Here is a 26,863-nt window from a genome sequence, read left to right as displayed (position 1 = left end):
AGTAGTAACATTCCATGTAGAATCTCCAATAGTATCTATTTTATTTTTGTTACATTTGTACCCTGCGCTTTCCCACTCATGGCAGGCTCAATGCGGCTTACATGGGGCAATGGAGGGTTAAGTGACTTGCCCAGAGTCACAAGGAGCTGCCTGTGCCTGAAGTGGGAATCAAACTCAGTTCCTCAGTTCCCCATTTTCTATTACTGTATGTTGTGTGTGTGTTCTCAGACCAGTGCTGCTTTTTCTATTTCAGCTTAAAGGTACCAAGGTCTTAAATGTGCCAGTGGCAGTCATTGCTGGAAACAGACCCAACTACCTTTACAGGTGAGCAAAGGCATGAGTCTGAAAGCATCACTCAGTGTCTAAGCAGTAATGCCAGACCGGTTACACGTTTGCTACACTATTAAAAAAACTAAATAAAAAAGGTGCTTTCTTAAATGGAGAAAACAATGCATCTCCTAGATAATACTAGATATAATTCAGGGGGGGGGGGGAGGGAGGTGTTAATAATACACAAATCTTTCCTTTGTGTTCCTAATTGTTTGATACAATCTAGCACATATTCAAAATATAGTACCAAGTACTAGTTGGTGCTGAGCATTTTAAGAAGACCACATATCCTTGGAAGCAGATTAGTATACATAGAGGAGCATTTTCTATATGACCTCCAAATGTGATTTTGGATGGTACATAGTAGCATAGTACATGACATCAGATAAAGATCTGTAAGGTCCATCCAGTCTGCCCAACAAGATAAACTCATCTCCTGCTTTAGACTTAGCCTGGCCTCAGAATGACATCCTATAGTATATCTCCTATCAAACTGAGCTCTCTTTTTCATCAAGCACTGCCATTTCCTCCCCTCACCCTCCCCACTGACAGTTTGAACTTCGTGGGTGTGGCTTGGATCTCTTTCAGGGAGAGAAAACTAACAACTTATAGCAGCAGCTTCAGAGAGCATTTTCCATCTCACAGATAGGCTGCAGAGAATACCTTCTCCTGCTTTAGACTTAGCCTGGCCTCAGAATGACATCCTATAGTATATCTCCTATCAAACTGAGCTCTCTTTTTCATCAAGCACTGCCATTTCCTCCCCTCACCCTCCCCACTGACAGTTTGAACTTCGTGCGTGTGGCTTGGATCTCTTTCAGGGAGAGAAAACTAACAACTTATAGCAGCAGCTTCAGAGAGCATTTTCCATCTCACAGATAGGCTGCAGAGAATACCTTCTCCTGCTTTAGACTTAGCCTGGCCTCAGAATGACATCCTATAGTATATCTCCTATCACCTTCTCCCACTACTCCAACCAGAGTTACACCTAATCACACTGACCACCCTTCAACATCTTCTGTCCTTCTGTGACTGTTCTCTTGTGCTTGACTGCTTAAATATTTTAAATTTAAATGCTTTACTTTTTGTCTATTAGATTGTAAGCTCTTTGAGCAGGGACTGTCTTTCTTCTGTGTTTGTACAGCGCTGCGTACACTTTGTAGCGCTCTAGAAATGTTAAATAGTAGTAGTAGTAGTACATGATATGTGATACTTTATATGTACACCCGAGTTTGATTTGTCCTTGCCATTCTCAGGATGTAGACCATAGAAGTCTGCCCATAACTGTTCTTGTACTAAGTTCTGAAGATTCTGGAATCCTAAAGAGCTACAAGATTCCGGAATCATAATTAGTAGCAACATTCCATGTGAACCCCAAAGAGTAACATAGTAAATGACGGCAGATGAAGACCTGTACGGTCCATCCAGTCTGCCCAACAAGATAAACTCATTTTACATGTATACCCAAGTTTGATTTGTCCTTGCCATTCTCTGAAGCTAACGTCGAAGCCCCTTAAAATTTACACTCCAGCCCATCCCTATCTATTCAGTCACGATCAGGGCTTAGACCGTAGAAGTCTGCCCAGCTCCCATTTTGTTTCCCCAATTGCAAAAAAAGGTCCAAAACTTCAGTGCTGAACATGGTCATTTTCAAACCAAAAAAATCATCTATCTTTCTGGTTTGAAAATTGCCCTATTTTAAGAGTTTTTGTACACAGTGCGTCTTTCTTTTAGGACCACTTTCAAACAAAAAACGTCCCAAGGGAAACGCACAATAACAAGCCATTGGGATATCTGGGGGCCAGCAGTCTTACTAGTGTGGCCACATAGACGTCCCAGCAGAACAGTGGGGCAGCCTAGGGGGCACTGCAGTGAACGTCACATAAAAGGTTCCAGGTACACCTCACATCATAACCCTCTTATATTGTATTGTGAACCCTCCAGGAATAGTAAAAAAAAAAAATGTACACCATTATGCCTGCACGTGTTGCCTTTATGTGGGTTCAGTATAGGTATTTTTTGTGTTTTTGGGGCATTTACACTTTATGCCTGATGTGTACTAGTTAGAATGAGATATGGGCCTGGGTCCTCGTCTCTACAGTTCACTGCACTGACCACTAGGCTACTCCAGGGACCTGCTTGCTATTCTAAGAGGAATGGCCATTATTTCTGCAGCTGTTGTAGAGCCTGGTATGCACTGTTACTTTCACCCGGGGGCTGGGAGGGGGTCAGTGACAATTGTGGTCATTTGGTCAGTTTAGGTACCTTTTTGGCACCTAGTCGTTACTGGAACAGGTGTAACCAAAAAGTTCTATTTTTTTTGTTTTTGCCCTGGACCTTTTTACAGTAAGCCCACCATACTCCTGCCCAAAATACACCTGCAACACGTTCCCTTGAGATTTAGATGAACTGCATAGAAAAGCATCCCAAAAATGAATTTTGAAAATAGTGATTTGGATGTGTTTTGTGGAAAAAGTCCATCTGCTTTGTTCTGTTTTTTTTTAGACGTTTTTCTGTTTCAAAAATGAGGCCCATAGTATTTTATAGACAAACCATGTTGCACTTTGAGTAGTATCTAACCACTTTTCCACGTCATCCCGCAGATCAATCCAGAGATGCGTGGGTTATGTCCATGTACCAGCAGGTGGAGAGAGAGAGCACCAGAGCTCTGCCATATAATCTCCTCTCAGTATTCTATCTCAGCAGGTGGATGGACATCCCTGTGAAACTTTCTGGTGCTGACTCCTGATCTGTTCCCACAGGTTTAGGAGAGCTTGGTGGTTCTTGTGTGTTCACAGTGGAAGTTTGTTTTTAGATGCCAACCACCCCCCCTCCCCCACATGTTTCATCAGTTTGCTCCAGGATCAATGAAACTCCTTGGGATGCATTTTTGCTCTGCTGATTGCTTCTTGTTCAAGACAGGAGAGTTCTTTTGTCTGCTTTTCTGTCTATACTGCTTTATCAAAAACTAGGAAAAAATGCCCGTTTCTGAGGGCAATAAAACGGGTGCTAGCAAGGGGCCCCCTCCCTCCGTCCCTCCGAGCTACTTGCCTTGTTAGTTCGCTGTGGCGTTTCGGTTTCAGGCCTCGAGTGTCATAGCTCCGCCCTCGACGTCATGACGTTTTGACGCGAGGGCGGTGCAGACACTCCAGGGCACACCGGATATCTCGGGCGCCTCAACTTCCATGGAGGCTTCAGAACGTTGGGGTTGCCTTTTATATAGAGAGATATGAGTGACGCTGCTATACAGGGGAGCTCTATCTCCACCTGCTGGTAGATGAACATAACACACACATCTCTTGTTTGATCTGCTGGGACTAATGGAAAGAAAATTATCAGGTAAGCACTAATTTTTCCTTATGGTCAGCAGCTTTTCTTCATATTCTTTATGTACCAAGATTGACAACTGTGCATCCCATTCACACCTCATTTCTGTTTTTTGTAGGATGCTTCGATCCTTGCTATCTGCTCAAGGTGTTGTACCTCAGATGATCACTGTATTTGTAGATGGCTATTATGAGGTGAGACTGTTTTTTCTCTTGGCTTATTTTTCTATTTATTTTTAGTCTGGCCGATATTCAAAGGCAAACTTATGTGGGTGCCAGCCAATATTCAAAGCAGTTTAAGCGGGCAGATATTCAGCAGCTGTAAACCGGACAGTGCCACTAAACATCGCCTCTGATCACCCATAAAAAAAAATAGGCAGGTCAGGGGTGGTACAGAGGATGGCATTAGGGAGGAGCCCAGGGCTGTGCAGGTGACAGCAGTATTCCGTGTCTTCTCCCGCATAGTTAAGTGTGCAAATTTATGGTTTGTAGTACTGCGAGCTGCCTTGAAAGGTCACGGCAGCCATTTTCATAGGGAAGCCACAAGGGACAGGAGCGAAGGGTCTTCATGCCTACCCCACAGACCACTGGGGACATGAGGTGGGCATGAGGGGTGCCTACCTAGACGAGGGCGGAGGGGTGATTTCTTTTGGCAGGAGGGGGGGCTTTGTCGGGTTGTGGCACAAAGGTTATCGAGGGGCTTTAAAAGGCAAAGTTTTGTGGGTGCCAGCCAATATTCAGCTGGCACCTGCATAACTCTTATGTGGGCCCTGGTTGAATATCAGCTGGGGCCTGCATAAACCCTGGCAGCCAGCATCAGCCAAATTATCCCCCTGATATTCAGTGCTGGTGCCTGGACATGGCCTGGCACTGAATATCTGGGGCTAATCTAGTCTGCGTTTAGAAAAAATTTAAAAAGAATTCCTGGCTGTCGCCAGCAGGATTGTCTTTTATCTTGTTCCCTATGAATCTGGACAGCTAGATTTAAGTCCTCCCTCAATCCCTACTACCTACATCTTGCCAACAAACCATGGACTGGCTTCTGTTGAGACCTACTTGCTGCTCTTAGACTCTATCAGCAAACATTTATTTATTTGCTTTTGGTAGCTTACATCACAAATATAAACTTGTTAAAGAAAAATGAAAAGAAATACATAATTTAGGGAAGTATCAATTCTTCTTTCTTCTTAGACCTCCAAATATTGGGGGGGGGGGGGGGGGGGAGAAAGCAAATCAAGAATTTTAAACAAAATATACGTAATATACATAGGTATTAATACGAAGTCCTCCTTTAACTAATTGCCAGCAAGTCACTTCTGACTCAGCTGAAATCGAGATTTCGAAATGCCTTCAGTTGTTCACAGTGGGATTATGTACTCCCATACTTGTTTAATTCTCTAAGCCAGTGAGCATCCCAAGAATGATCGATTTCTCCAACATGTTCAGTCAACACTGTAATTAGGAACACATTTGGTATATTCACATTCCAACCTGAATGAACCTCATTGGTAATCTTATCTATAAAATGTTCGGTATGTTCCTGTGCTGGTTCTATACCTGGAGACTTTTCCTCTCAGGTCATCCAAGGCAATGCTTACAGTAACAGAGCTAGTCTAATCAGGACATATATTGCACACGGTTTGCCTATTCAAATTATACTTGTCATTGCATTGTGAAATAAATACAAAACCCCATTTTTAAATAAAGTAGGTTCCAAACCCTAAGGGTGTAGAATAAAGAGTAACAGTATAGTGTCTAGAGCCAAATATAACTGGGACCAGAGCTGGGTAAACTTCTATGAAGCAGCTTATTCATGTTTTCAGCCCTAACCTACAGGCCCCCAGAGACTTCACTCACAGCTCTTGTAATGCACCTTAGTCCTGATCTGCCGTTAACCTCCTGCTTTTCCAGTATTGAGATGAATTTTTAAATCTTTACTAGTATACATCGGTCATAATATGCAAACTCCTTCCTGTTGCAGTACTGCTCTCCCAAGCCTCAAACAGCTGGCAGTTTATTTTAAATCTGACTAAAATCAGTTTTTTGTTTTTTTTTTGTTACATTTTGTACCCTGAGCTTTCCCACTTATGGCAGGCTCAATGCAGCTTACATGGGGCAATGGAGGGTTAAGTGACTTGCCCAGAGTCACAAGGAGCTGCCTGTGCCTGAAGTGGGAATCAAACTCAGTTCCTCAGGACCAAAGTCCACCGCCCTAACCACTAGGCCACTCCTCCACTGTTGCTACTATTTGAGATTCTACATGGAATGTTGCTATTCCACTAGAGAAGTTGGACCTTGCAGATCACCAATGTGGCCGCGCAGGCTTCTGCTTCTGTGAGTCTGACGTGCAGGACGTCAGACTCACAGAAACAGAAGCCTGCGCAGCCTTCTACATGGAATGTTGCTAGTGGAATAGCAACATTCCATGTAGAATCTCCAATAGTATCTATTTTATTTTTGTTACATTTGTACCCCGCGCTTTACCACTCATGGCAGGCTCAATGCGGCTTACATGGGGCAATGGAGGGTTAAGTGACTTGCCCAGAGTCACAAGGAGCTGCCTGTGCCTGAAGTGGGAATCCAACTCAGTTCCCCAGGACCAAAGTCCACCACCCCCACCCTAACCACTAGGCCACTCCTCCACTGTTGCTACTATTTGAGATTCTACATGGAATGTTGCTATTCCACTAGAAGTCGGCCCTTGCAGATCACCAATGTGGCCACACAGGCTTCTGCTTCTGTGAGTGTGACGTCCTGCACGTACGTGCAGGACGTCACACTCACAGAAACAGAAGCCTGCGCAGCCTTGTACATGGAATGTTGCTAGTGGAATAGCAACATTCCATGTAGAATCTCCAATAGTAGCAACATTCCATGTAGAATCTCCAATAGTATCTATTTTATTTTTGTTACATTTGTACCCTGCGCTTTCCCACTCATGGCAGGCTCAATTCGGCTTACATGGGGCAATGGAGGGTTAAGTGACCTGCCCAGAGTCACAAGTTTTCTGCTCCTACTTTGTTTTTATGAACAGCCAGATTTACACTAGTGTGTGTGTAGGAAAAAAAAAATGACTTGGCATATAAGCAGAACTTCTTTACCCTGCTAGAAGTGGACGGTTTCGAGATACTTGATTGGGTTTTTGGATGTCTGATGAGTGTCCCTTTCAGATATGTTTTTTTTTTCTTTCCTTTCAGGAACCAATGGATGTGGTGGAATTATTTGGTCTGAAAGGGATCCAGCATACCCCTATCAGCATTAAGAATGCTCGCGTTTCCCAGGTGTGGCAACCTCTCATTCCCCTTTATTAGAGAAATGAGAAACATTGTAACAGGAAAACTTAAATGTTACTCTTAATTACCCCTGCTTAAGAGCATTTCCCTCTTTGGTACTCAGATGGGGAAAAAATAAGGCAGTAGAAAGTTTACCCCGTTAGAATTCTTGATTCTTCAGTCACCCCTTAGATCTTCATTTGGAAATGGACTGAAAAATTGCAGTGACAGTTCAGTCCATCTGGGTTTTTGCTTATCAACTTGCAGCCACCGATTAGGATAATTGAAGTCAGGAAATTGGATTTAAAATGACTCATGTTTAAACGTTGAGAGATGGCCATGATAATATATACTAACAAAAGTTCAGAAAAGCTGGTGGTACCTATAGACCAAGACAGTGTTTTTCGAACTTTTATCTAATACTAGTAAAAAAGGCCCGTTTCTGTTTTAAAGGAAACGGGCGCTAGCAAGGTTTTCCTCGGAGTGTGTATGTTTCAGAGAGTGTGTGTGAGAGAGAGTGAATGTGTGAGTGTGTGTGTGTGACAGAGAGAGAGAGTGAGACTGGGTGCGAGTGTGTGTGTGAGAATGAGAGTATGTGCCAGGGCCCCCCCCTCCCTCCCACTTCTAGGGTGGCCGCCCCCCACCAGTCTGTCTCCCAGTTGCAGGGTCCCCCCCCTCCGTCCCAGTTGCAGGAGGGTCCCCCTCCCCCCTTTTTCCCAGTCGCAGGGTCCCCCCTCCTCCCCTCAATTTAAAAACGACAGTGTAAAACAGCAGCCCCTAGTTTTGCTTGTCTTTTAGTGTATACGAATGACGGCTGCGCAGGGGAGTGGAAACAGAGATTAACCAATGTGCTTCCTTGCTTACCTCCCCTCCCTCCCTTTCTCGCTTTTTCCCAGTTGCAGGGTCCCCCCCTCCCTCCCTCCATCCGTCCCCCCTCCCTCCCTCAATGTAAAAACGACAGTGTGAAGCAGCAGCTTCTAGTTTTGGTTGTTTTTTTGTGTATAGGGAATGACGGCTGCGTAGGGGAGTGGAAACAGAGATCAACCAATGTGCTTCTTTGCTTACCTCGCCGTCTTGCCGCCCTCCCTCTTCCTCTCTGACGGTCGGACCCACTGCTCTTTCCCTCCTCACCAGTCTCCGCATCCATTCGGTCGACGTCTCGCCGCCCTCCCTCTTGGTCCTCTTCGACAGTCTGAATCTTTGGGAGGGAGGGCGGCAGCGTTTTTTTGAGGGCGGAGTCAAGTGTTGAACTGGGTGGGAAGGGCGTGAGGGCGGTTAGGTTATGCGGAGGGGCGTGAGGGCGGTTAGGTTATGCGGAGGGGCGTGAGGGGTAACGTCACAGAGTGTGGGAGGGGCGTGAGGTGGGACGTCACTGATGGTGCCTCGGAGACCACCGATCCACGGTCCCAGGCACAGAACGTTGGAGGTGAGAATTATATTATAGGATGAATCAATTTTAACACTTAAAATTCATGTGACCCCCAAATGATGGGAAGAAAATAGCAAGCTTCTACTCCCTTCCCCTCCCCTTCTTCATCCGCTTCCTCCTGCCTTCTTACATAACCAAACTATGGTGACAGTAGCAGCAGTTAGCACAGGGCTCTCTGTGTCAGTGTGTGCTTACCGACCCCATGGACTCTGCATGAGTTTCCAATCTAACAGGACGTCCACACAGCAGAAGGGCCCTGACCAGCGAATCACATGCCTCATTTTATCTACCACTGTTTGTCATAAGGACAAGGAAAATAGTTGTGGACCAATAAAAATGAATCCAAGAACCCTGGAGCAAGAACTGGTAAACCATAAAGTCTGCATAAAACAAATTCCCAAAAGATGGTGGAAATTCAGAGGATAGACTCAGACTTCACACTGTTCTGCGTTTTGGCACTAGGTGCCTGCATCAATGATCTGAATGATTTAAAACGCAGATGTCTGTGGTTTGGGGTCAGGAAATAATCTGTATAAATACTTTGCTGCTTCAAGTGTGGTAGGATTTCTTTTTGCATTCACGGTGTCGTCGGAGAAGTGGATGCATATGGTTACATCGGTGTAGATGTATGTTTCATAGCCATTCGTTTCTAAGTTTGCGGCCCAGGGGTGCCATCAGAATGCTAAATAGTGAAGGCGATATGAGGGAGCCTTGGGGCACTCTGCATTCTGGGATCTGTTCCGCCAATAGGGATCCTGGCATTTTCACTTTGTAGGATAGGTTGCTCAGGAATCCTACAAACCATGAAAAAAACCTTGTCACTTACTCCTACGTTGTCTAGCATGTTCAGTAGCAGCCCATGGTCTACCAGGTCGAAAGCCAATGACATGGTGAATTGGAGGATCATGGCCCTGCGACCTGTTCTAATCACTTTTCTTAGGTCTGTTACCAGTGATGTTAGTACAGCTTCTGTGCTGTGGTTTGGGCAGAATCCTGATTGAGAGCTGTGTAGTATGGAAAAGCTGAAGAGCCCTAACCTCTGTGTTCTATGTTCCTCCTCTTGCATTGTTTTGTATTTCATGAATGCCACCTCTTGTTTTACTGTTCTGGGATCTTGCCAGGTACTAGTGTCCTGGATTGGCCGCTGTTGGAAACAGGATTCTGGGTTTGATGGACCTTCGGTCTGTCCCAGTGTGGCGACGCTTACATTATGTTTTGCCTTTATTTTTGTCAGCAACCTTTTTACCTTCCTCACATAAAGATCTGTTGCTGATTTTTTTTATAGCTCCTTTGAGTTTGAACCACAGATTTTCCACCACTCTTATGTCCTTCCTTCCCATCATCTCTTTCTTCAGGTTCTCCCTCTCCATTTTACCAAAGTCAGCATTCTTTAAATTCCGGAACTTTGAGCTTTGTGTGTCTTCATGCAGCTTTAGCTCTTGCATCAAACCCACCTGGACATTGGACACACTATCTCCATTTGTGAGCACAAGATCCTAGTGTCACCCCTCCTCTTGTGGGTTCTGTCATCATGTGAGCAGTGCACTTTGAAAAGCATCCATAATCTCTACTTTTTTATGATTCTGCGGATGGGACCTTCCAGTCCTCATCCAGCAGGTTGAAATCTCCCAGCAATAGCACCTCCCCATTCATTCCCATCTTTTGGACTTCATCACCAAATCTTTGTTCACCTTCTCTGTTATGTTTGTCGATCTGTAGACAACACTTGTGTGGATGGAGGTTCCGTCTTTCATTTCTAAGACAATCCGGAGTGGAAGAGTAGCCTAGTGGTTAGTGCAGCGGACTTTGATCCTGGGGAACTGGGTTCTATTCCCACTGCAGCTCTTTGTGACTGTGGGCAAGTCACTTAACACTCCATTGCCCCTGGTACAAAATAAGTACCTGAATATACTATGTAAACCACTTTGAATGTAGTTGCAAAATACCACAGAAAGGTGGTATATCAAGTCCCATTTCCCTTTCCCTTCTTCCCCTCCACAGGCCCCCTGCATTTCAGCCATTTTAATATTCTTTTTCACATATAAAGCTACTCCTCCATCTTTCTGGCCATGTCTATCTTTCCTAAATAGGTATATAGCTTGGAATGTTATCATCCAATTTGTGGGAGTCATTAAACCATGTCTCGGTGTGATAGAAACAATATCAGCGCTTGCAGATCATGAATTTTGTTGCGTAGGCTGCGAGCATTTGAACTCATAGCTTTCCAGTTACATATTGAGGTGTATTTTCAAAGCACTTAGATTCAAAAAGTTACGTAGTAACCTATGGAACTTGGTAAGTCTTAAGTGCTTTGGAAATGAACACCATGGTCTCTCTCACCTTCTTTATCTTTCTGCCTAGTCTCCCCATCTACATTCATGCTGATTGGTGAGTTGCTAAGATGGTTTATTTTAATTCTTTCTTCACTGCTGTTACTCTTTGCTGTTGGCTTTGGTGGGGGTGACTGCTGGATTTCGTCTTCTTCCGTTAGCACCCCCACCTTCCTTCTAGCCTAGAAATGTATTGCCTGTATTTCTTCCTAAGGATCTTTTTTCTTTTTCTCAGAAAGATGTAGCCCTTCATTACAAAATAGCTTTTGTTTTCCATATGTTACCCCATCTTCCTATGTATTTAAAACCACCTTTTTTGGTAACAGGTTTTGAGCCACCTATTTTGAAGTACTTTGCATTGTGTAGTCTTTTCCTCACCCCTTCCGTAGGCAGGCAGTATTTCAGAAAAAGCTTCTTTCTTTACCAAGGACCTCATCCCCTCCCCCTGCTTCTGGAAAGCTCTCTGAACTACAGGTGTGCTATCCCCTGGCCAGGTCATTTGTTCCCAAGTGGGTTACAGGAAGAACCCACCAAAGATGGAGGAACCAAGACAAAACTACAAAAAAAAAGTCACAGGGAAAACAAAGGAATTGGGGTATCTGATGGCACTTCCAACACAACACCAAGGAGGGTGTAAGGTCCCGAAGAAGTCAACAGGGAGAAACTACCTTGGTGGTGGTTTGGAAGTGCCATCAGATACCCTACTCCTTTCTTTTCCAAAGTGGGTTATACAATATCAACCCTAGAATCTTTACTCTCTCCTCTGATGACATTCAGTATTTGGTTAGTAACAGAAACGAGAAGGCATATCACTTTGTTGGGACCCATGAGGTCTGTTTCCAGTTGAATGCCTCGGGTAACGTAGTCCCCTAGCTCCAAGACCTTTTGGTTTTGAGATGTTTTGTCTGTATTTTGGGAATGTGATTTCTTTTGAATTACTGTCTTGGCTTCAGTTCTGGTTTCATCAGTATCATAACGTTCTAGTGCTTTAAATGAATTTTGTAGGGGAGTCACTTGGTAAGATGGATGTCTGTATTTGACAGGTCGCAATCTACCAGCACCCATTTATTTATGGATTGCTTTATTCTCTGTGATAAAGGTGGTATGGTAACTTGGTCAGATGGTGAGGTGTCCTGAAAGTTGCTTTAATTGCAGCCAGTGTTTGTTTGGTGAGCTTCCCTTGTATAGCGCAAATTTGTGGACAGATGGGGCAAGTTCTGAGTCTCCAAATGGTTTGCCTTAGGTTGAAGGAACCACAGGTATGATGGAATGAGGTAGCACACTTGAACTACGATGATGAATACCACATCAGCTAGATTATGTAATTAGATTTTTTTCGGTCAGATGTTAAATGGTGTATTGGGAGTGCTGTATAGGAAATGCAAGTTATAGGGTGGGAGGGAATTAAAGTGAGAAGAGAATCAAGCAGAGGAGAACCAAACTTCCAAACCAGTAAAAGAAGTGGAGGTTTTTTTTTTAACCCCCTTGTACTTTGCTGTCTTAGGCCTAGATAGGAAACTCTCTGGGAATCCCGAGTGAAAGAAAGCAGTGTCCCTGATATATCCTGCTGTCAATGGAAAATAAGCTATCTTTTTTTTTCTTTTGTCAAACAATGAAAACATGGATTTTTTAAAAATTCACCAGTGGGAATTGGGTAATTGATATTTATTATAATTGTATATGTTTTGGTTTATGTAGCTGGTTGTTTTAAAATTTTAAGATGTAAACCACTATGGTGGCTGTGAGGGGCAGTTTATAAAATGAAACAATTGAAAATCACATAAGTTGCTAATCGGTTGTTTTGCCCCTACAGCACTACAAGGCCAGTCTGACAGCAACTTTCAATCTACATCCTGTAAGTAAGTCCTCCCTTAATGTTCCTCCTATCCGCCCCTTTTTTAGTGGCAGTATTTTACAAGCTGTAAGCATGGTATCCCCCTTCCCATTGTTGAGAGATATCATTTCACCACTTCCTCCTCATCCTCCCCCCACCCCCCCATGTGCTCAGTGTGAGGAGATTCCTGACAAGCTGGTGTTGTGAGCATAAGGTCATTTAACTTCCTTATCGTTCATGCCAGATCTCAGCTGCTCAGTATAATGCATATATGTGGTCTGGTGCAGCAACTACAAGTAGGCCTCTCCCCTGGAAGGCTGTAGATTCCTGTTGGAGCATAGACGGAGTTTGAGGCAATAGCCCTTTGCGTATAGACTATAGGACTAGGGTTTGTGAAGGCCAGAGATCAAGTATTTGAATCTGGTGGTGCTGCTCCTTCCTTCCCCCCTTCCCAATCCTTGTAGAATTTTATTTATTGTATTTATATTCATCTTATAATTAAGTGGGTAACAAAAAAAATACATAATATAAACAACATAAAAACAACACAAATATCAAACGCAATATCAAGACAGCAAAGCACAAATTGTCTATCCTCAGATCACCTTTCCATCAAGTATATGCCAGTGCAAACAAATGAATTTTCAACCTCCTTTTAAATACATCAAAAGATGACAAAACACATAAATTGCCAGGCAGTTTATTTCAAAGCAGTGGTCCAACAATGTATATTGCACTTTTACTTCTACTTTTATTTTGTGGCTGCAGTATCTAGTGTCATCCTGCCCTACTCATGGGAGGGGCCAGAGGTAAGTTCCTTGAGTGCTGGCCATTAAAGTTTTTGGAAGAGGAAGTTAAAAAAAAAAAAAACAAGCCTTCAGTGCAGCCTCTTCCTCATCTCCTACAGTGCTATTTTGGATGGGACTCGATTGGGTGGGGGGGGGGAGGTAGGGGAACGGATCACCCTCACCCCATCTCTCCTTCCACTTCTTTCCAGTATGTCTGGGGAGAAAGGGTGGTGATGTGCTGCAAGTGACTGCAGTTCAGTGTCTCAGCCAATGCATTTGGCCTGTCTTAGAACCACATAGGCAAGCAGTCTGTAGAATCAACCTTATTCAGAACGCTATACTATTACAGCTTTTTGGGGAAAGAGCAAGAAACTTCTCCTTCCTTAGCGTCCTATCAGACCAGCTCAGAACTTATGTGTTGTGTCCATCGACCAGCAGATGGAGACAGAGAAAGTAGCTCTTCATGATTCGCCCAATAACGGTAGCATGCAGGCATAGAACACTCAGTATTTCTCTGTCTCTTGTGGATGATGATGGTTCACTTTGTAGATTCTGGGGTAGTTAGTCAAGTTCCTAAAGAAGTGGTGGCTGGTTAGGTTGAGCTAATATATTTTTCTGCATGTAAAGGGCAAGGCCTGAAGGAGAAGCATATATTGATTCCAAGTCCCTTTCCTCTTGCTTCCCCTTTTTTTTTTTCCCTGGCAAGGGATTTCTTGGTATTCAAGTGCCTCTACAAAACAGGGAAACTGCCTCCTGGACCAACTTATGTACTGAATACTAATTGGGCACGGAAAGTCCTATCTTTCAAATGAGCCCAGAGAGGCGTACTCAGAAGCCTCTTAGTCCTTTCCCTGTCTGTCTTCTGCAACTTGAAGATTTGCCTCCAGACATGAAAAAAAACAAGTAAAGCGCCACAAGCTTGCTCTGTTGTTCTGTAAGAAGACTGAGACTACTATCCTGGTGGGAAAACTCTAAATCTTCCGGGGGGGGGGGGGGGGGGGTTGAGTACCGCATGTGGTAGTTTTTGCAGTTTTTGGTCTCTTAACTAAAGAGACTGCAAGCAGGCGACTTTTTTGAATTTTGATTCCTGTGTGCCTGTGGTGTGAAGCGCAATTGCTGGTCCCAGTCAAGCTTATCTGGTTTGTATTGTAGCTATTCTCAAGCTATTCTTCACAGCTCTCTGAAGTTTAATTGAACTTTCAATTCTCCTATTGTCTTCTCTGTCTCGCATTTCTCCTGAAGGAAGACCAGGAGAAGTGGCTGATTTCCAGCCCGCAGTCAGTGGTGCCTAATGGCTGTATGCCTCTATTGATTTTTTTTTTGCCTTTTTACACTCTGACAGGATTTATTTTACAAGCTCAATTTCAGCTCCTGGTTTAAAAAAAAAAGTTATCTTCCTTACTGCAGCAGCTCCAGGTGTCATTGGGCAGGGTTTTTCACTACCCTCAGGTCTGCAACTTGGCTTTTCAGGTAGGCTAAGTACCATAGTACACCAGTCTTATCTTGAGCACCCCCTCCCCCAGCTTTATCTCTTTCTTATCGGGATTACTGAGTAGCAGCTTACGCTGCTCACAGTCAGAACTGCTGCTGGTTTGTCTTTTATTAAACAATTTCCGGCTGATATTCAAAATGATTAAAGTGGGCAGAAGAGGCTCGGGCCCTCTTAAATTGCCTGTGGCTGCCGCCTTCTTGGTATTCAGTGGCACTAAACTGGGCACTGCAGCTGAACATTGCCTCTGTCCACCAATTTTAAAAAATAGTTGCAGCAGCCATCTACAGAGGCCAGCAGCAAGGGGCAGGAACGAGGGGGCTTGGCTCTTGTGCTCAGTAGGACCACCAGGGATGCAGGTAGATTTAGGGGGGGAGCCTTGATTCTCATGGGCAGGTGGGAGAGGTTAGGAAGGAGGGGAGCAGCTTTAAAATTAAATTATAGTTATGTGGGTTTTGCATAGTCTCTGGCGGTCATCCTCACCAATTTTAGCCCCCGATGTTCAGTACTGGTGCTTGCATGTAACTCGGCACTGAGTATTGAGGGCTAATCTAGCCATCGACAGTAAGCGTTTAAAAAAAAAATGCTGACTGGCACCAGCTGAATATTGGCTGTATTCTGTCCCTCCTTCCCCCCACCCCAATTATTCTCCTTGGTGAAGCACTCAAATGGAGACAATATCTAGTTACACTTTAAGTCTTTAGGAACTTCTTTGCTCTGTAGTACAATGGTGTTGGCTGTTTTATCCTTTTCTTGGATCAGCAGGTATTCTGCGTGAATCCTTCTCATCTTGCTTTGGAGAGTGTTTCTTTCTTCACCTCCTTTATCTGATTAAATTCTACAGCCATCCCTAAAGCAAGCTGTTCTGTCTCTTTTCTGCCAAAGCTAGCTTGGTTTGTGCTCTTTAGTCTAACATTTTTTTTTTTTAGCTTAGTTTGGAATTGCTTATCTAATTTTATTTATCTGTTGCATTTGTATCCCACATTTTCCCACCTATTTGCAGGCTCAATGTGGCTTACATTATGCCGTAATGGCGATTGCCATTTCCGGAATGAGAAATACAAAGTACTATTATATTTGAAATACAGAAAATGATAAAAATAAATTATAAGTAAGTAGATATACAGTTCATTTCAGGCATTAGAGATCAAGGGTGATGCATAACATTCATTGGTGACAAGGTGATTTAGGTAAACAGGTAAAAGAGTTCAGATAACTTGGTCTGTTCGAGTTTTGATATCAGGTCACTTATGAAGGATCATTATGGTATGTCTTTTTGAACACGTTAGTCTTTAGTAATTTCTGGAAGGTTACCAAGTCGTGCATTGTTTTGATGGCCTTTGGTAGTGCATTCCATAGTTGCGTGCTGATGTAGGAGAAGCTAGACGCATATATTGATTTGTATTTAGGTTCTTTGCAACTGGGGTAATGGAGGTTCAGGAATGTGCGTGATCTTATTGTGTTCCTAGCTGGTAAGTCTATGAGGTCTAACATATATATCGGGGCCTCACCATGAATGATTTTATGAACCAGGGTACATGTTTTGAATATAATTCATTCTTTTAGTGGGAGCCAGTGTAGTTTTTCTCTGAGGGGTGTGGCGCTTTCGTATTTCGCTTTTCCAAATATGAGTCTGGCTGCAGTGTTTTGGGCAGTTTGGAGTCTAATTATCCTTGCTAGTGCCTAGCTAAGGGCCACTGTAGCACATGTAAGAAGGGACCTAATGGCAGACCTTAGCAATCAGGAGGTTGCATCTCCCCTTGTTCGATAGGAGCAACAACTTGCTTTCAGTGCAGTTCTACGATCTTCACATTTTTTCTGTACTGGGTGCTCATTTTCATTTCTCTATTCTGTTTCAGTAGTGGCAGTTGATACTTGTAATATTAGTTTTTGGTTATTTGCTGCTGCCTAAAATTGGTAAACCTTCACTTCCTATGCTCTCTTTTGCTTCTTGAGGAAAACTGTGACCTTAGTCTGTGTAGAAGAGTGAAAGCAAAAAAAAAAGTTTGACTATGGAGCTCCGAGTTCTGCTTGGAATGGGCAACATAGTATGGGCGACTTCAGAATTGAAGCTAATGGTTCTTGCTGGTGCAAGAGTATAGATTCCTGTCTATTTTTAGCTTGTCTTCTGAGGCCATAGTTTCAGGTTAACAGGTCTGGCTCCTTGTTGCATCACTGTATCAGCTGGGCTGGACCTCATGGTACCGGTTACGCCTTTTCTTTCGGAATCAACTTCATTCAACCTTGAGGATTTGGTTGGGACTTCAGCTCATAAGTCAGCTGGTTGTAATCATTACAGCAGGGTTGGTTTAACCCCGTAAAATTAGCTGGACCTTACATCAAGAACTTAAGTGAGTGGGGCTTCACCAAATCACCTGGCCTTCACTCCCCTAAATCAGCAGCACTGCGCTTCACAAAATGACCTGGAGTTTGCTTTTCAGAATGCGTTAGACCTCACTTTTCAGAATAAACTGGGCCACAATTCTCAGGCTCAGCTGGGGCCTCACCTCATCGAGTCAAGTGGATTATTGCTCTGTCAGCTGACTTTCTGATTGTGGAAACAGTTGAGTCTCCGCTTATGGAGACAGTCAGACTTATGTGTACAGAATAAATTCTGCTTAATCTCACTTATTCAGAGATGTCTTATTCTCACAGAATAACTTATTCTCTAGCTTCACAAAGTTACTGTGCATTTCACCTTCTCTGTGACATGGCAATTCTTCAGCTTGTTGGTACTAGTGGTGCTTCACTTTCTCAGTGTCTCGTCTCCTGTGATTCCATATTTCACGATCTCTTGAGTGTCTGCTGTATTTTATCTTCATTGTAGGTGCAGTGTCTTTCAGACTGTCTCCTCAGTTTCAGGATCTCAGTATCACTGATTTTCAGCCTTGCATTTTTTTTTACCTTTTAGCCTAATATTCTCATCTGTGCTTCAGTTTTGAAGTCTCCACCAGAGTTCACCTTGGCATTATCTCGTCTATATTTAAATCTCTCATCTCTTATGTTTTAGCCTTACGGGGGCTATTAAGTGTTGGCTTCCTCTCTAGGTTCTGTTTTGGCTTTTCCATGTTGCAACTACTACTACTATTTAGCATTTCTATAGCACTACAAGGCATACGCAGCTTCACAAACATAGAAGAAAGACAGTCCCTGCTCAAAGAGCTATGTAATAAAAGTGAGCCAAGTATAGGACAATCAAGCCATTGTGACATCACTGATGAGGTTGGCTCTTATTGGTGGCCTGAGGCATTATGACATCACAATATTAGCTCTGGTTACAAGAGACTACTACTACTACTATTTATCACTTCTATAGCGCTACAAGGCGTACGCAGCGCTGCACAAACATAGAAGAAAGACAGTCCCTGCTCAAAGAGCTTACAATCTAATAGACAAAAAATAAAGTAAGCTGTGCTTCAGTCTTTGAGTTGGTATAATGTCTTACACGGAGGGCTATTTACCCAGAACTGTGAATGTTAAGCTCAGTATTTTTGGCAGTTTTCTTCCTCTGATTCCTGTAGTTTTCCCAGGTTTTTGGTAAGCTGGTTAGGCTACAGGGTTGCACTCCCACCTTCTTTGTGCACTGCTTTGCTACACCCCACAAGTTCTGGACTGGTCTAGTAGTATGCTAAGGAAGGAGAAATGGTCTTGCCTGACTTTCTTTCCTTTAGGGCTACCTGACAGTCTAGAAACCCACCCTTGTTGATTCTTATATTACTTGCTCCCCCTTTGTATGGTTACCCCTTTCTATTACATAGTCTGTTCTGCCTTTACTAGGGATTTATCTGCTGTTTGTTTGAGCAATTCTGCCTTCACTTAGAAAACTTGGCTGCTGTGCTACATCACCTCTTGCTTCAATCGCAGATCTCTGTTTTAGTGGCGTTCAGTGCCACCTGTTTCACTTGGTTATGTGTGTTTCATTAGAGTACAATCATACCTGCTTCAGTTACGGAGATTTATGACAGTATGCCACAATAGTTCTGCTTCAGTTGCTTATCCTATCAGTATATTTCAGTTACTCCAACTTTCGTTGCAGTTCTGTGATCTGCCAAGATCAGTGGATCTTCATTGGCATATATTACGCATGATTATGCCACTTGCCCTCAACTCTGTATATGAGCTCCTTGGCTTTGTCATTCAAAATACTCACGCTACCCTTACAAAACTACTATTTTTTTTCTCTCTCCATCCGCTGGTTCACAGACACAATCCACAGGTTCTGAACTGGTCTGATAGGACCAAAGGAAAGAAAATTATCAGGTAAGATATATCATCTTGTCTCAAGTTTAACTCATTCAGTCACACAAAGATAAGCTTCCAGGCTGCTAGGGGCTACAGAACCATTACACAAGATAGGCAAACATTTGCCAAGCAATGCAGGAATTTGTAAAGGGGAAGGTATTCTAACTAATACGGTAAAGATTTCATTTCACCACAAGTGCCTTACTACTACTACTACTATTTAGCATTTCTATAGCGCTACAAGGCGTACGCAGCGCTGCACAAACATAGAAGAAAGACAGTCCCTGCTCAAAGAGCTTACAATCTAATAGACAAAAAATAAATAAAGTAAGCAAATCAAATCAATTAATGTGAACGGGAAGGAAGAGAGGAGGGTAGGTGGAGGCGAGTGGTTACAAGTGGTTACGAGTCAAAAGCAATGTTAAAGAGGTGGGCTTTCAGTCTAGATTTAAAGGTGGCCAAGGATGGGGCAAGACGTAGGGGCTCAGGAAGTTTATTCCAGGCGTAGGGTGCAGCGAGACAGAAGGCGCGAAGTCTGGAGTTGGCAGTAGTGGAGAAGGGAACAGATAAGAAGGATTTATCCATGGAGCGGAGTGCACGAGAAGGGGTGTAGGGAAGGACGAGTGTGGAGAGATACTACTACTACTACTACTATTTAGCATTTCTATAGCGCTACAAAGCGTACGCAGCGCTGCACAAACATAGAAGAAAGACAGTCCCTGCTCAAAGAGCTATGTAATAAAAGTAAGCCAAGTATAGGACAATCAAGCCATTGTGACATCACTGATGAGGTTGGCTCTTATTGGTGGCCTGAGGCATTATGACATCACAATATTAGCTCTGGTTACAAGAGACTACTACTACTACTATTTATCACTTCTATAGCACTACAAGGCATACGCAGCGCTGTACACCATACATGAAAAGACAGTCCCTGCTCAAAGAGCTTACAATGTAATAGACAAAAAATAAAGTAAGCAAATCAAATCAATTAATGTGAACGGGAAGGAAGAGAGGAGGGTAGGTGGAGGCGAGTGGTTACAAGTGGTTACGAGTCAAAAGCAATGTTAAAGAGGTGGGCTTCCAAAAGTATCTTTGCTCATAAGTTGTGTCCCAATAGATTATCGAACACCCAAGTATAATGTTCAGTTACTGAGTGTCTGATTTCTTTTTCCACAGGATGCCAGATTTGCTGTTGTTCTAGAAGAGGACTTGGATATATCAATAGATTTTTTTAGGTGAGGATTGTTGGTAGATAGCTGGTTCTGCACACTCAAGCTGGATCACCCTGTATTTGTCCTGTAACCCTTGCACATTACCTGCAACCTTTTGTTCCTATGGCCCTAGAGCTTGGATTCCTTTTTCCAAGTTGAGTCTGCTGTGGAACTGGTATTTGCAAAGAAAATGAATCCTCCATGATCCTTCTCCAGTAGAAGTTGGGAGAATATGGTGCTTATTTTAGAAGCTCTATTCTTGTTTTGGACGTCTGTAAAATTGGCATTTAGAAATCCATATTCTCTGGACAACCAAATGCCAATTTTATGAAGGCAGAATATGGACGTCTAACGCTGCAGTACGTCCATGGGGGTGTGGTCTGGGCATGTTTTGGGTGGGACTAGGGTGGGCCCAAAACATGGACATCCAACTCTCATCACAGAAGGGGAAGCGATATCCACGTCTTAAAAGATGACAATTTTTATTTAGACCTGGTACTTATGTCCAGGTTTCAGAAAGATGCTGTGATTTGAATAGCTGCCCACTGGAGGGATTAAGGTACGACACTTCCCTAATCCCCCATGGTTATTGTCCCCCTTCCTCTCTCTGAAACCAGCAAGAGATACCAGGTTTTATAATAGCTTTGGGTATTATGGACGTTCTTAACAGAGCAGCTGAAGTGGGATTTGAACCTGGGTCCCCTGATTCTCAACCCTCTTAGGCTACCCTTCTGCTCCTCATGGGTGTCTGTGACCATTTTAAATATGGATGTTCCTCTGCTGCCATACAGATGTCCATGTTTTGGTTTTCTAGTCATACTTTGGACAGTTCGTTTCAAGTATATGGGCGTCCAACTCACATGTATTTTAGAACAGGTTGTATCTTCTAAAATACATGTGAGATGGACAACGATTTGTGACGTTCTGACTTGGACGTCCTTTCCAAAATGCCACTCCATACTTCAGACCCCGCCCCATTGCTGACCTATTCTTTCAGTTCATGAATTTTCTGAAATAGGAGTTTTTGTTATGTATGTTTAATCTTTTAGAATCTTTCTTTTGCTTACTGACATGGTGATTTTTACTGTCCTTCAGTTATGCGGAAAACTACTGTGGTGAAACTGAGGACTTCATGCTTTGTGATTTATAATGCTGCCCTATGACACTTTTCTTCCCTTTAGTGTATTTCCCTTGATTGTCTAGCAGGTGGTGCCTGACCTCTGCACTATAGCTGTAGCAGAGGTCTGTTTTCTTTTTAGCTTACCTTCTCTAAAGGAGAAAAGTAACCTGCAGTGTTATTGGTCAAACACCCTCGGTGCTAATGCTCTGTGCCCTGATTGGCCCTGAAGCCAAAGACCTAGCCCAGAATGTGCTGGAACTCCCCCATCTCAGAGTTGGGAGTGTGAAGAGAGTAGACTTCTGCAAGGAGGCCCTGTTCAATTTCTGTGAGCAATTTCTTTTCCTGATCTCCCTAGGTACTACTTAATAGCAATCAAGTATTTGATTAGCTTTAGTACTGAGTCCTTGTTATTTTACCTGTTTCTGTGTGCTGTTTTAAAACTTTTCCTGTTCACTGTTGTACTATTTTTTTGATAATAAACCTATTAGTTTGTTAGCTCTGTTGTCCTGGACTGACTAAGAATCCTGGCAGTTTGTGTTCTCGTTCTGTGAGTGTTTTCTATGGAGTCCCAAGATTGCAGCTTCCAGTGGCCTAGAAGCCACTGGGGGAATAACTTGCATGTGGGAGACTCGCCCAGAGGCAAGCGGGATCTAGTGGTGGGTGTAGGGTGTTTCCAGTGTAGGCGCACATACGTAGGTGCAGGCGGACCTGGGCAGTGCTTGGTAGGACCCGCCACGTGGCCACCAGGTTAATCCCAGGTGGGTGCTTGGGGTGGCGCTGAGGTATTACATGACAAATACATCATAGATAATTGGATAAAACCTGCATTGAAGCAGAGAGATAGAAATGGAGGGAAGGTGTTGTAGCCTTGTGCTCTGACCTTATGGAATATTAAAGGAGACCATCAGGATTCAACTTAGCACAAACTAAAAAGATGGGCACATGAACATGAGTAGCCATACTGGGTCAGACCAATGGTCCATATAGCCCAGTATACTGCTTCCAACAGTGGCCAAGCCAGGTCACAAAGTACCTGGCAGAAACCCAACTGTGTCAACATTCCGTGCTAAAGATCCCATGGCAAGCAGTTGCTTCCCCATGTCTGTCTCAGTAGCAGACTATGGACTTTACCTCCAGGAACTTGTCCAAACCTTTTTTTAAACCCAGATATTTATTTATTTAGATTTTGCTCACACCTTTTTCAGTAGTAGCTCAAGGTGAGTTACAGGAGTAAGAAAATTGCAAGTGAGGTCAGAAAGGTGCTTGAATATTGTCTTAGGGTGTAGGAGTGGATATTGCTTTTCTCAATTTATAGGGATGTTGGATAGGCATGGACTGAAGGCCTCAGTGGCTGATCAGTGTCAGATATAGTAATTATCCATCTCTCATACAGTTGGCTTCATTTTATTTAAGGTAGCATATGTCATGGAGAATGAGATCATGTCAGGTCCCCTGACTAGAGCATGAGTAGCCACTAGGACAAAGCTTCCCAAACTGTGGGTCAGGAGCCCAAATAAGGTGATAACGTGGCCTGGCTCTCCATAGGTGCATCATTATTCTGTGCTTCGGGTGGGGGCTCATACAATTTTCTGTGGCTGTGATCATGAAGTCGTTGCCTGGATTGGCCGCTGTCGTGGACAGGATACTGGGCTCGATGGACCCTTGGTCTTTTCCCAGTGTGGCATTACTTATGCCACAAAAAGATTGATAAGCATTGCACTAGGGTTGGGGCCCTGTAAGGCAGGTGCTGGCACAAGCCAACTACCAAGAACTGGGAACAAGATTAGAAGTTGAGGGCAAGTGGTATAGTTATGCAAACGCTGCTAAGTCAGATTGTAGCAAAATCACTTCCTTATCCTTTGACAGAAATATTTTAGCACCTGAAACTAAAGCAAATAACCGAGCTTTGCTATGAAAAGGTCTGAACCCAAATTGTAAGAGATTTAAAGTATTGATGATGCAATTTCATGTTTTGTCCAATAATGATGTACTAATAATTAGATTTCGATATTTGTCTTATGCTTTGCATGCCTGGTTTAATCTTTGGCATGTGGCTGAAAGAAGGGACTACATTTGTTTTTGGCTTACCGTGTTGGTGGGGAAACAGATCTGAGGTTTTTGGTGCTCTGGTTCTCTTTTTAGTTTCCTGATCCAAACGTTGCATTTACTGGAAGAGGATGAGAGTTTGTACTGCATTTCAGCCTGGAATGATCAGGTAGGTAACCCCTAGGGGGCTGGCTTCTGATCTCTACGGTAGTGTGCAATTTAATCATAAGCATGCAGGAATTCTATTAGAGAACTGCACACAGAGGCATAATCTGTTTTCTTTCTTTTGTGTAATTCCTAACATTCTACACAGTAGGCTGAAAATTTCAACATATTCATGAGCACGCCAAGAACTGAGAACCTATCAGTTGGTACCTGTGGTTTGGGTTATTTTTCCCTGTATGAATCATGGTGCTCGTTTGTATTAAATTTGGCCTGGGGCACCCCGTCTCCTAGTCTCACATAGTAACATAGTAGATGACGGCAGAAAAAGACCTGCACAGTCCATCCAGTCTGCCCAACAAGATAACTCATATTTGCTGCTTTTTGTGTATACCGTACTTTGATTTGTACCTGTGCTCCTCGGGGCACAGACCGTATAAGTCTGCCCAGCACTATCCCCGCCTCCCAACAACCAGCCCCGCTTCCCAAGCTCTGGCACTGACCATATAAGTCTGCCCAGCACTATCTTCACCTCCCAACCACCAGCCCTGCCTCCCAACCACCGGCTCTGGCACAGACCATACAAGTCTGTCCAGCACTATCCCCGCCTCCCAACCACCAGCCCCGCCTCCCACCACCGGCTCTGGCACAGACCATATAAGTCTGCCCAGCACTATCTTCACCTCCCAACCACCGGCTCTGGCACAGACCGTACAAGTCTGTCTAGCACTATCCCCGCCTCCCAACCACCAGCCCCGCCTCCCACCACCGGGTCTGGCACAGACCGTATAACTCTGCCCAGCACTATCCCCGCCTCCCAACCACCAGCCCCGCCTCCCGATCTTGACTAAGCTCACAAGATCCTTCTGCAGATTTTCACGTTCCTCTGCTGTTTGAACAACTTTGGTCACCTCATTTGTTGCTCCTTTCTATAGATCATTATGAGTGTGTTAAGCGATGTAAGTCCCAGTCCAGATTCTTGAGATACTTTTTCCATGTGGAATGCTCACTGATTAGTCCTATTCTTTCCTACCTTATAGTTGTTTGTTATTCGTAGAAAGGCATTGTCTTCTATCCCATGACTCTACTTTCCTGAGGGGTCTTCTAATTGTTAAATGCCTTCTAAAAATCCAGATGTAAGATCGTTATCCACATGTAGCTTGACACCTTCAAAAGCTCTAATAAATTGGTGAGAGACTTGCTTTTGCTAGTGGAGGAGTGGCCTAGTGGTTAGGGTGGTGGACTTTGGTCCTGGGGAACTGAGGAACTGAGTTCGATTCCCGGCACAGGCAACTCCTTGTGACTCTGAGCAAGTCACTTAACCCTCCATTGCCCCATGTAAGCCGCATTGAGCCTGCCATGAGTGGGAAAGCGCAGGGTACAAATGTAACAAAAATAAAATAGATACTATTGGAGATTCTACATGGAATGTTGCTGCTATTGGAGATTCTACATGGAATGTTGCTACTATTGGAGATTCTACATGGAATGTTGCTATTCCACTAGCAACATTCCATGTAGAAGGCTGCGCAGGCTTCTGTTTCTGTGAGTCTGACGTCCTGCAGGACGTCAGACTCGCAGAAGCCTGCGCGGCCACATTGGTGATCTGCAAGGGCCGACTTCTACATGGAATGTTGCTAGTGGAATAGCAACGGAAAAATACAAAAGTATCGTGAGTTCGGAAGACTTTTTTTCTTTTTTTTAATTAAGTGGAAGAATTCCCACGAGACCAGATAAGTACTCAGCTTTTCACCTTGCACATTTGTTTAAAAAGACTGAAAGTTTGTAGCACAGTGGTGTCGGGAAGCAATAAAAAGAGAAAAAAAAGAAAAAAAGTCTTCCGAACTCACTGCAGGGATACCCGATGAAAGAAACGCTATACAATTTCATAGCAGTATTTTTGACTGCATGAGGAGTGGGAAAATCATCTGAGGGTTCCCTTGCTACTCATTGGTGTGCATTGTATTATAAATACTGGATAAGTGGATCAGTGCATTGGCGTTAGCTGAGACTTTAGTTTAATATTTGGGTGGCTAAGGTCCTGGTTTATTTTGTTCATTGCTAGTGGAATAGCAACATTCCATGTAGAATCTCAAATAGTAGCAACAGTGGAGGAGTGGCCTAGTGGTTAGGGTGGTGGACTTTGGTCCTGGGGAACTGAGGAACTGAGTTCGATTCCCACTTCAGGCACAGGCAGCTCCTTGTGACTCTGGGCAAGTCACTTAACCCTCCATTGCCCCATGTAAGCCGCATTGAGCCTGCCATGAGTGGGAAAGCGCAGGGTACAAATGTAACAAAAAACAAAAAAAAATCCATGGTGATTTATTTCTGTTCAGATGTGTCTATATGGTCAAACACTGCTTTTAAAATATAGCTTGCCGTTTTATGTGGCACAAATGTCACTGATCGGTCTGTAATTTCCCAGACCATGACTAGAGCCCTTTAAAGATTGGCATTATATCGGCCTCAGTACCTGTGGCAATTGAAAATGATAGCTTATAGGTTACTAGTAACAGGTTTGCAATTTCATGTTTGAATTCTTTCAAAATTCTGGAGGTGAATACCATTCTTCATGGGTTGTTATTCAGTTTGACAACTAGATCTATTACATCTTCTATCTAGGTTAACAATGATTTGCTTTAGTTTATCTGAGTCATTGCCATCAAAGGAGGTTTTTGGTGTGGGCATGATCCTAGTGTCTTCTCAGTAAAGATCAAAGGAAAGAGTTCATTCAGTTTTCCTGCTATTAACTTAAGTCCTTAGACATCTAATAGATATGAGGGTTTAGGGAGGTCCTAGAAGGTCAGGTGGGCTTCTGTTGATTTCTAAGCAGCCTTGTTGCTGTGTTGAGAGAGAGGCAAAAATTAATAGTGAACCCACTGTTTCCTATTCTAAGGCTTTAGCAGGAAAATAAAAAGCTACAAAATAGGCCCATCCCCTTTCAGATGGAGGAAAGTGTGCTACAGTTAGGGACTTGAAGGGGGATTTGATCCAATACCTCGCGATCATATCTGAACCTACACTACCCAGACTGTAATGGCATTAAATACAAATCAATTTGCGCCTCCAACTTTACATACATAGGCACTCAACTGTGGAATGCTCTACCCAAGTCAGTAAAATCTACCAAGAACTACCTAAACTTCAGAAAATTATTGAAATCAAAATTGTTTGAAGGCTTATTCCCCAGGTTCAACTTAATTTAAATTAACTCTTACCCCATATATAAGACCCAAGGACACTAATTACTAGTTATTATCTCGTGTCTATTGCTGTTTAAT

The 26,863-nt window shown here is 43.5% G+C and overlaps 1 protein-coding gene across 1 annotated transcript in view; it reads left to right on the top strand.

Annotated features, from left to right (window-relative positions):
• Window positions 1-26,863, top strand: part of POMGNT1 (protein O-linked mannose N-acetylglucosaminyltransferase 1 (beta 1,2-)) — an 86,840-nt gene that overhangs the window by 40,119 nt on the left and 19,858 nt on the right. Inside the window, exons 9-14 of the mRNA XM_030206094.1 lie at window positions 254-324; window positions 3,776-3,851; window positions 6,854-6,937; window positions 12,501-12,542; window positions 20,220-20,278; window positions 23,517-23,589. Of these exons, the coding sequence (XP_030061954.1) occupies window positions 254-324; window positions 3,776-3,851; window positions 6,854-6,937; window positions 12,501-12,542; window positions 20,220-20,278; window positions 23,517-23,589 (405 nt within the window). The remainder of the gene's footprint in view (window positions 1-253; window positions 325-3,775; window positions 3,852-6,853; window positions 6,938-12,500; window positions 12,543-20,219; window positions 20,279-23,516; window positions 23,590-26,863) is intronic.

This window comes from Microcaecilia unicolor, chromosome 6 (assembly GCF_901765095.1).
Source record: "Microcaecilia unicolor chromosome 6, aMicUni1.1, whole genome shotgun sequence".
Taxonomy (NCBI): Eukaryota; Metazoa; Chordata; class Amphibia; order Gymnophiona; family Siphonopidae; genus Microcaecilia; species Microcaecilia unicolor.
The sequence above is the reverse complement of the archived record's forward strand: the minus strand, read 5'-3'. Positions and strand labels throughout refer to the sequence as shown.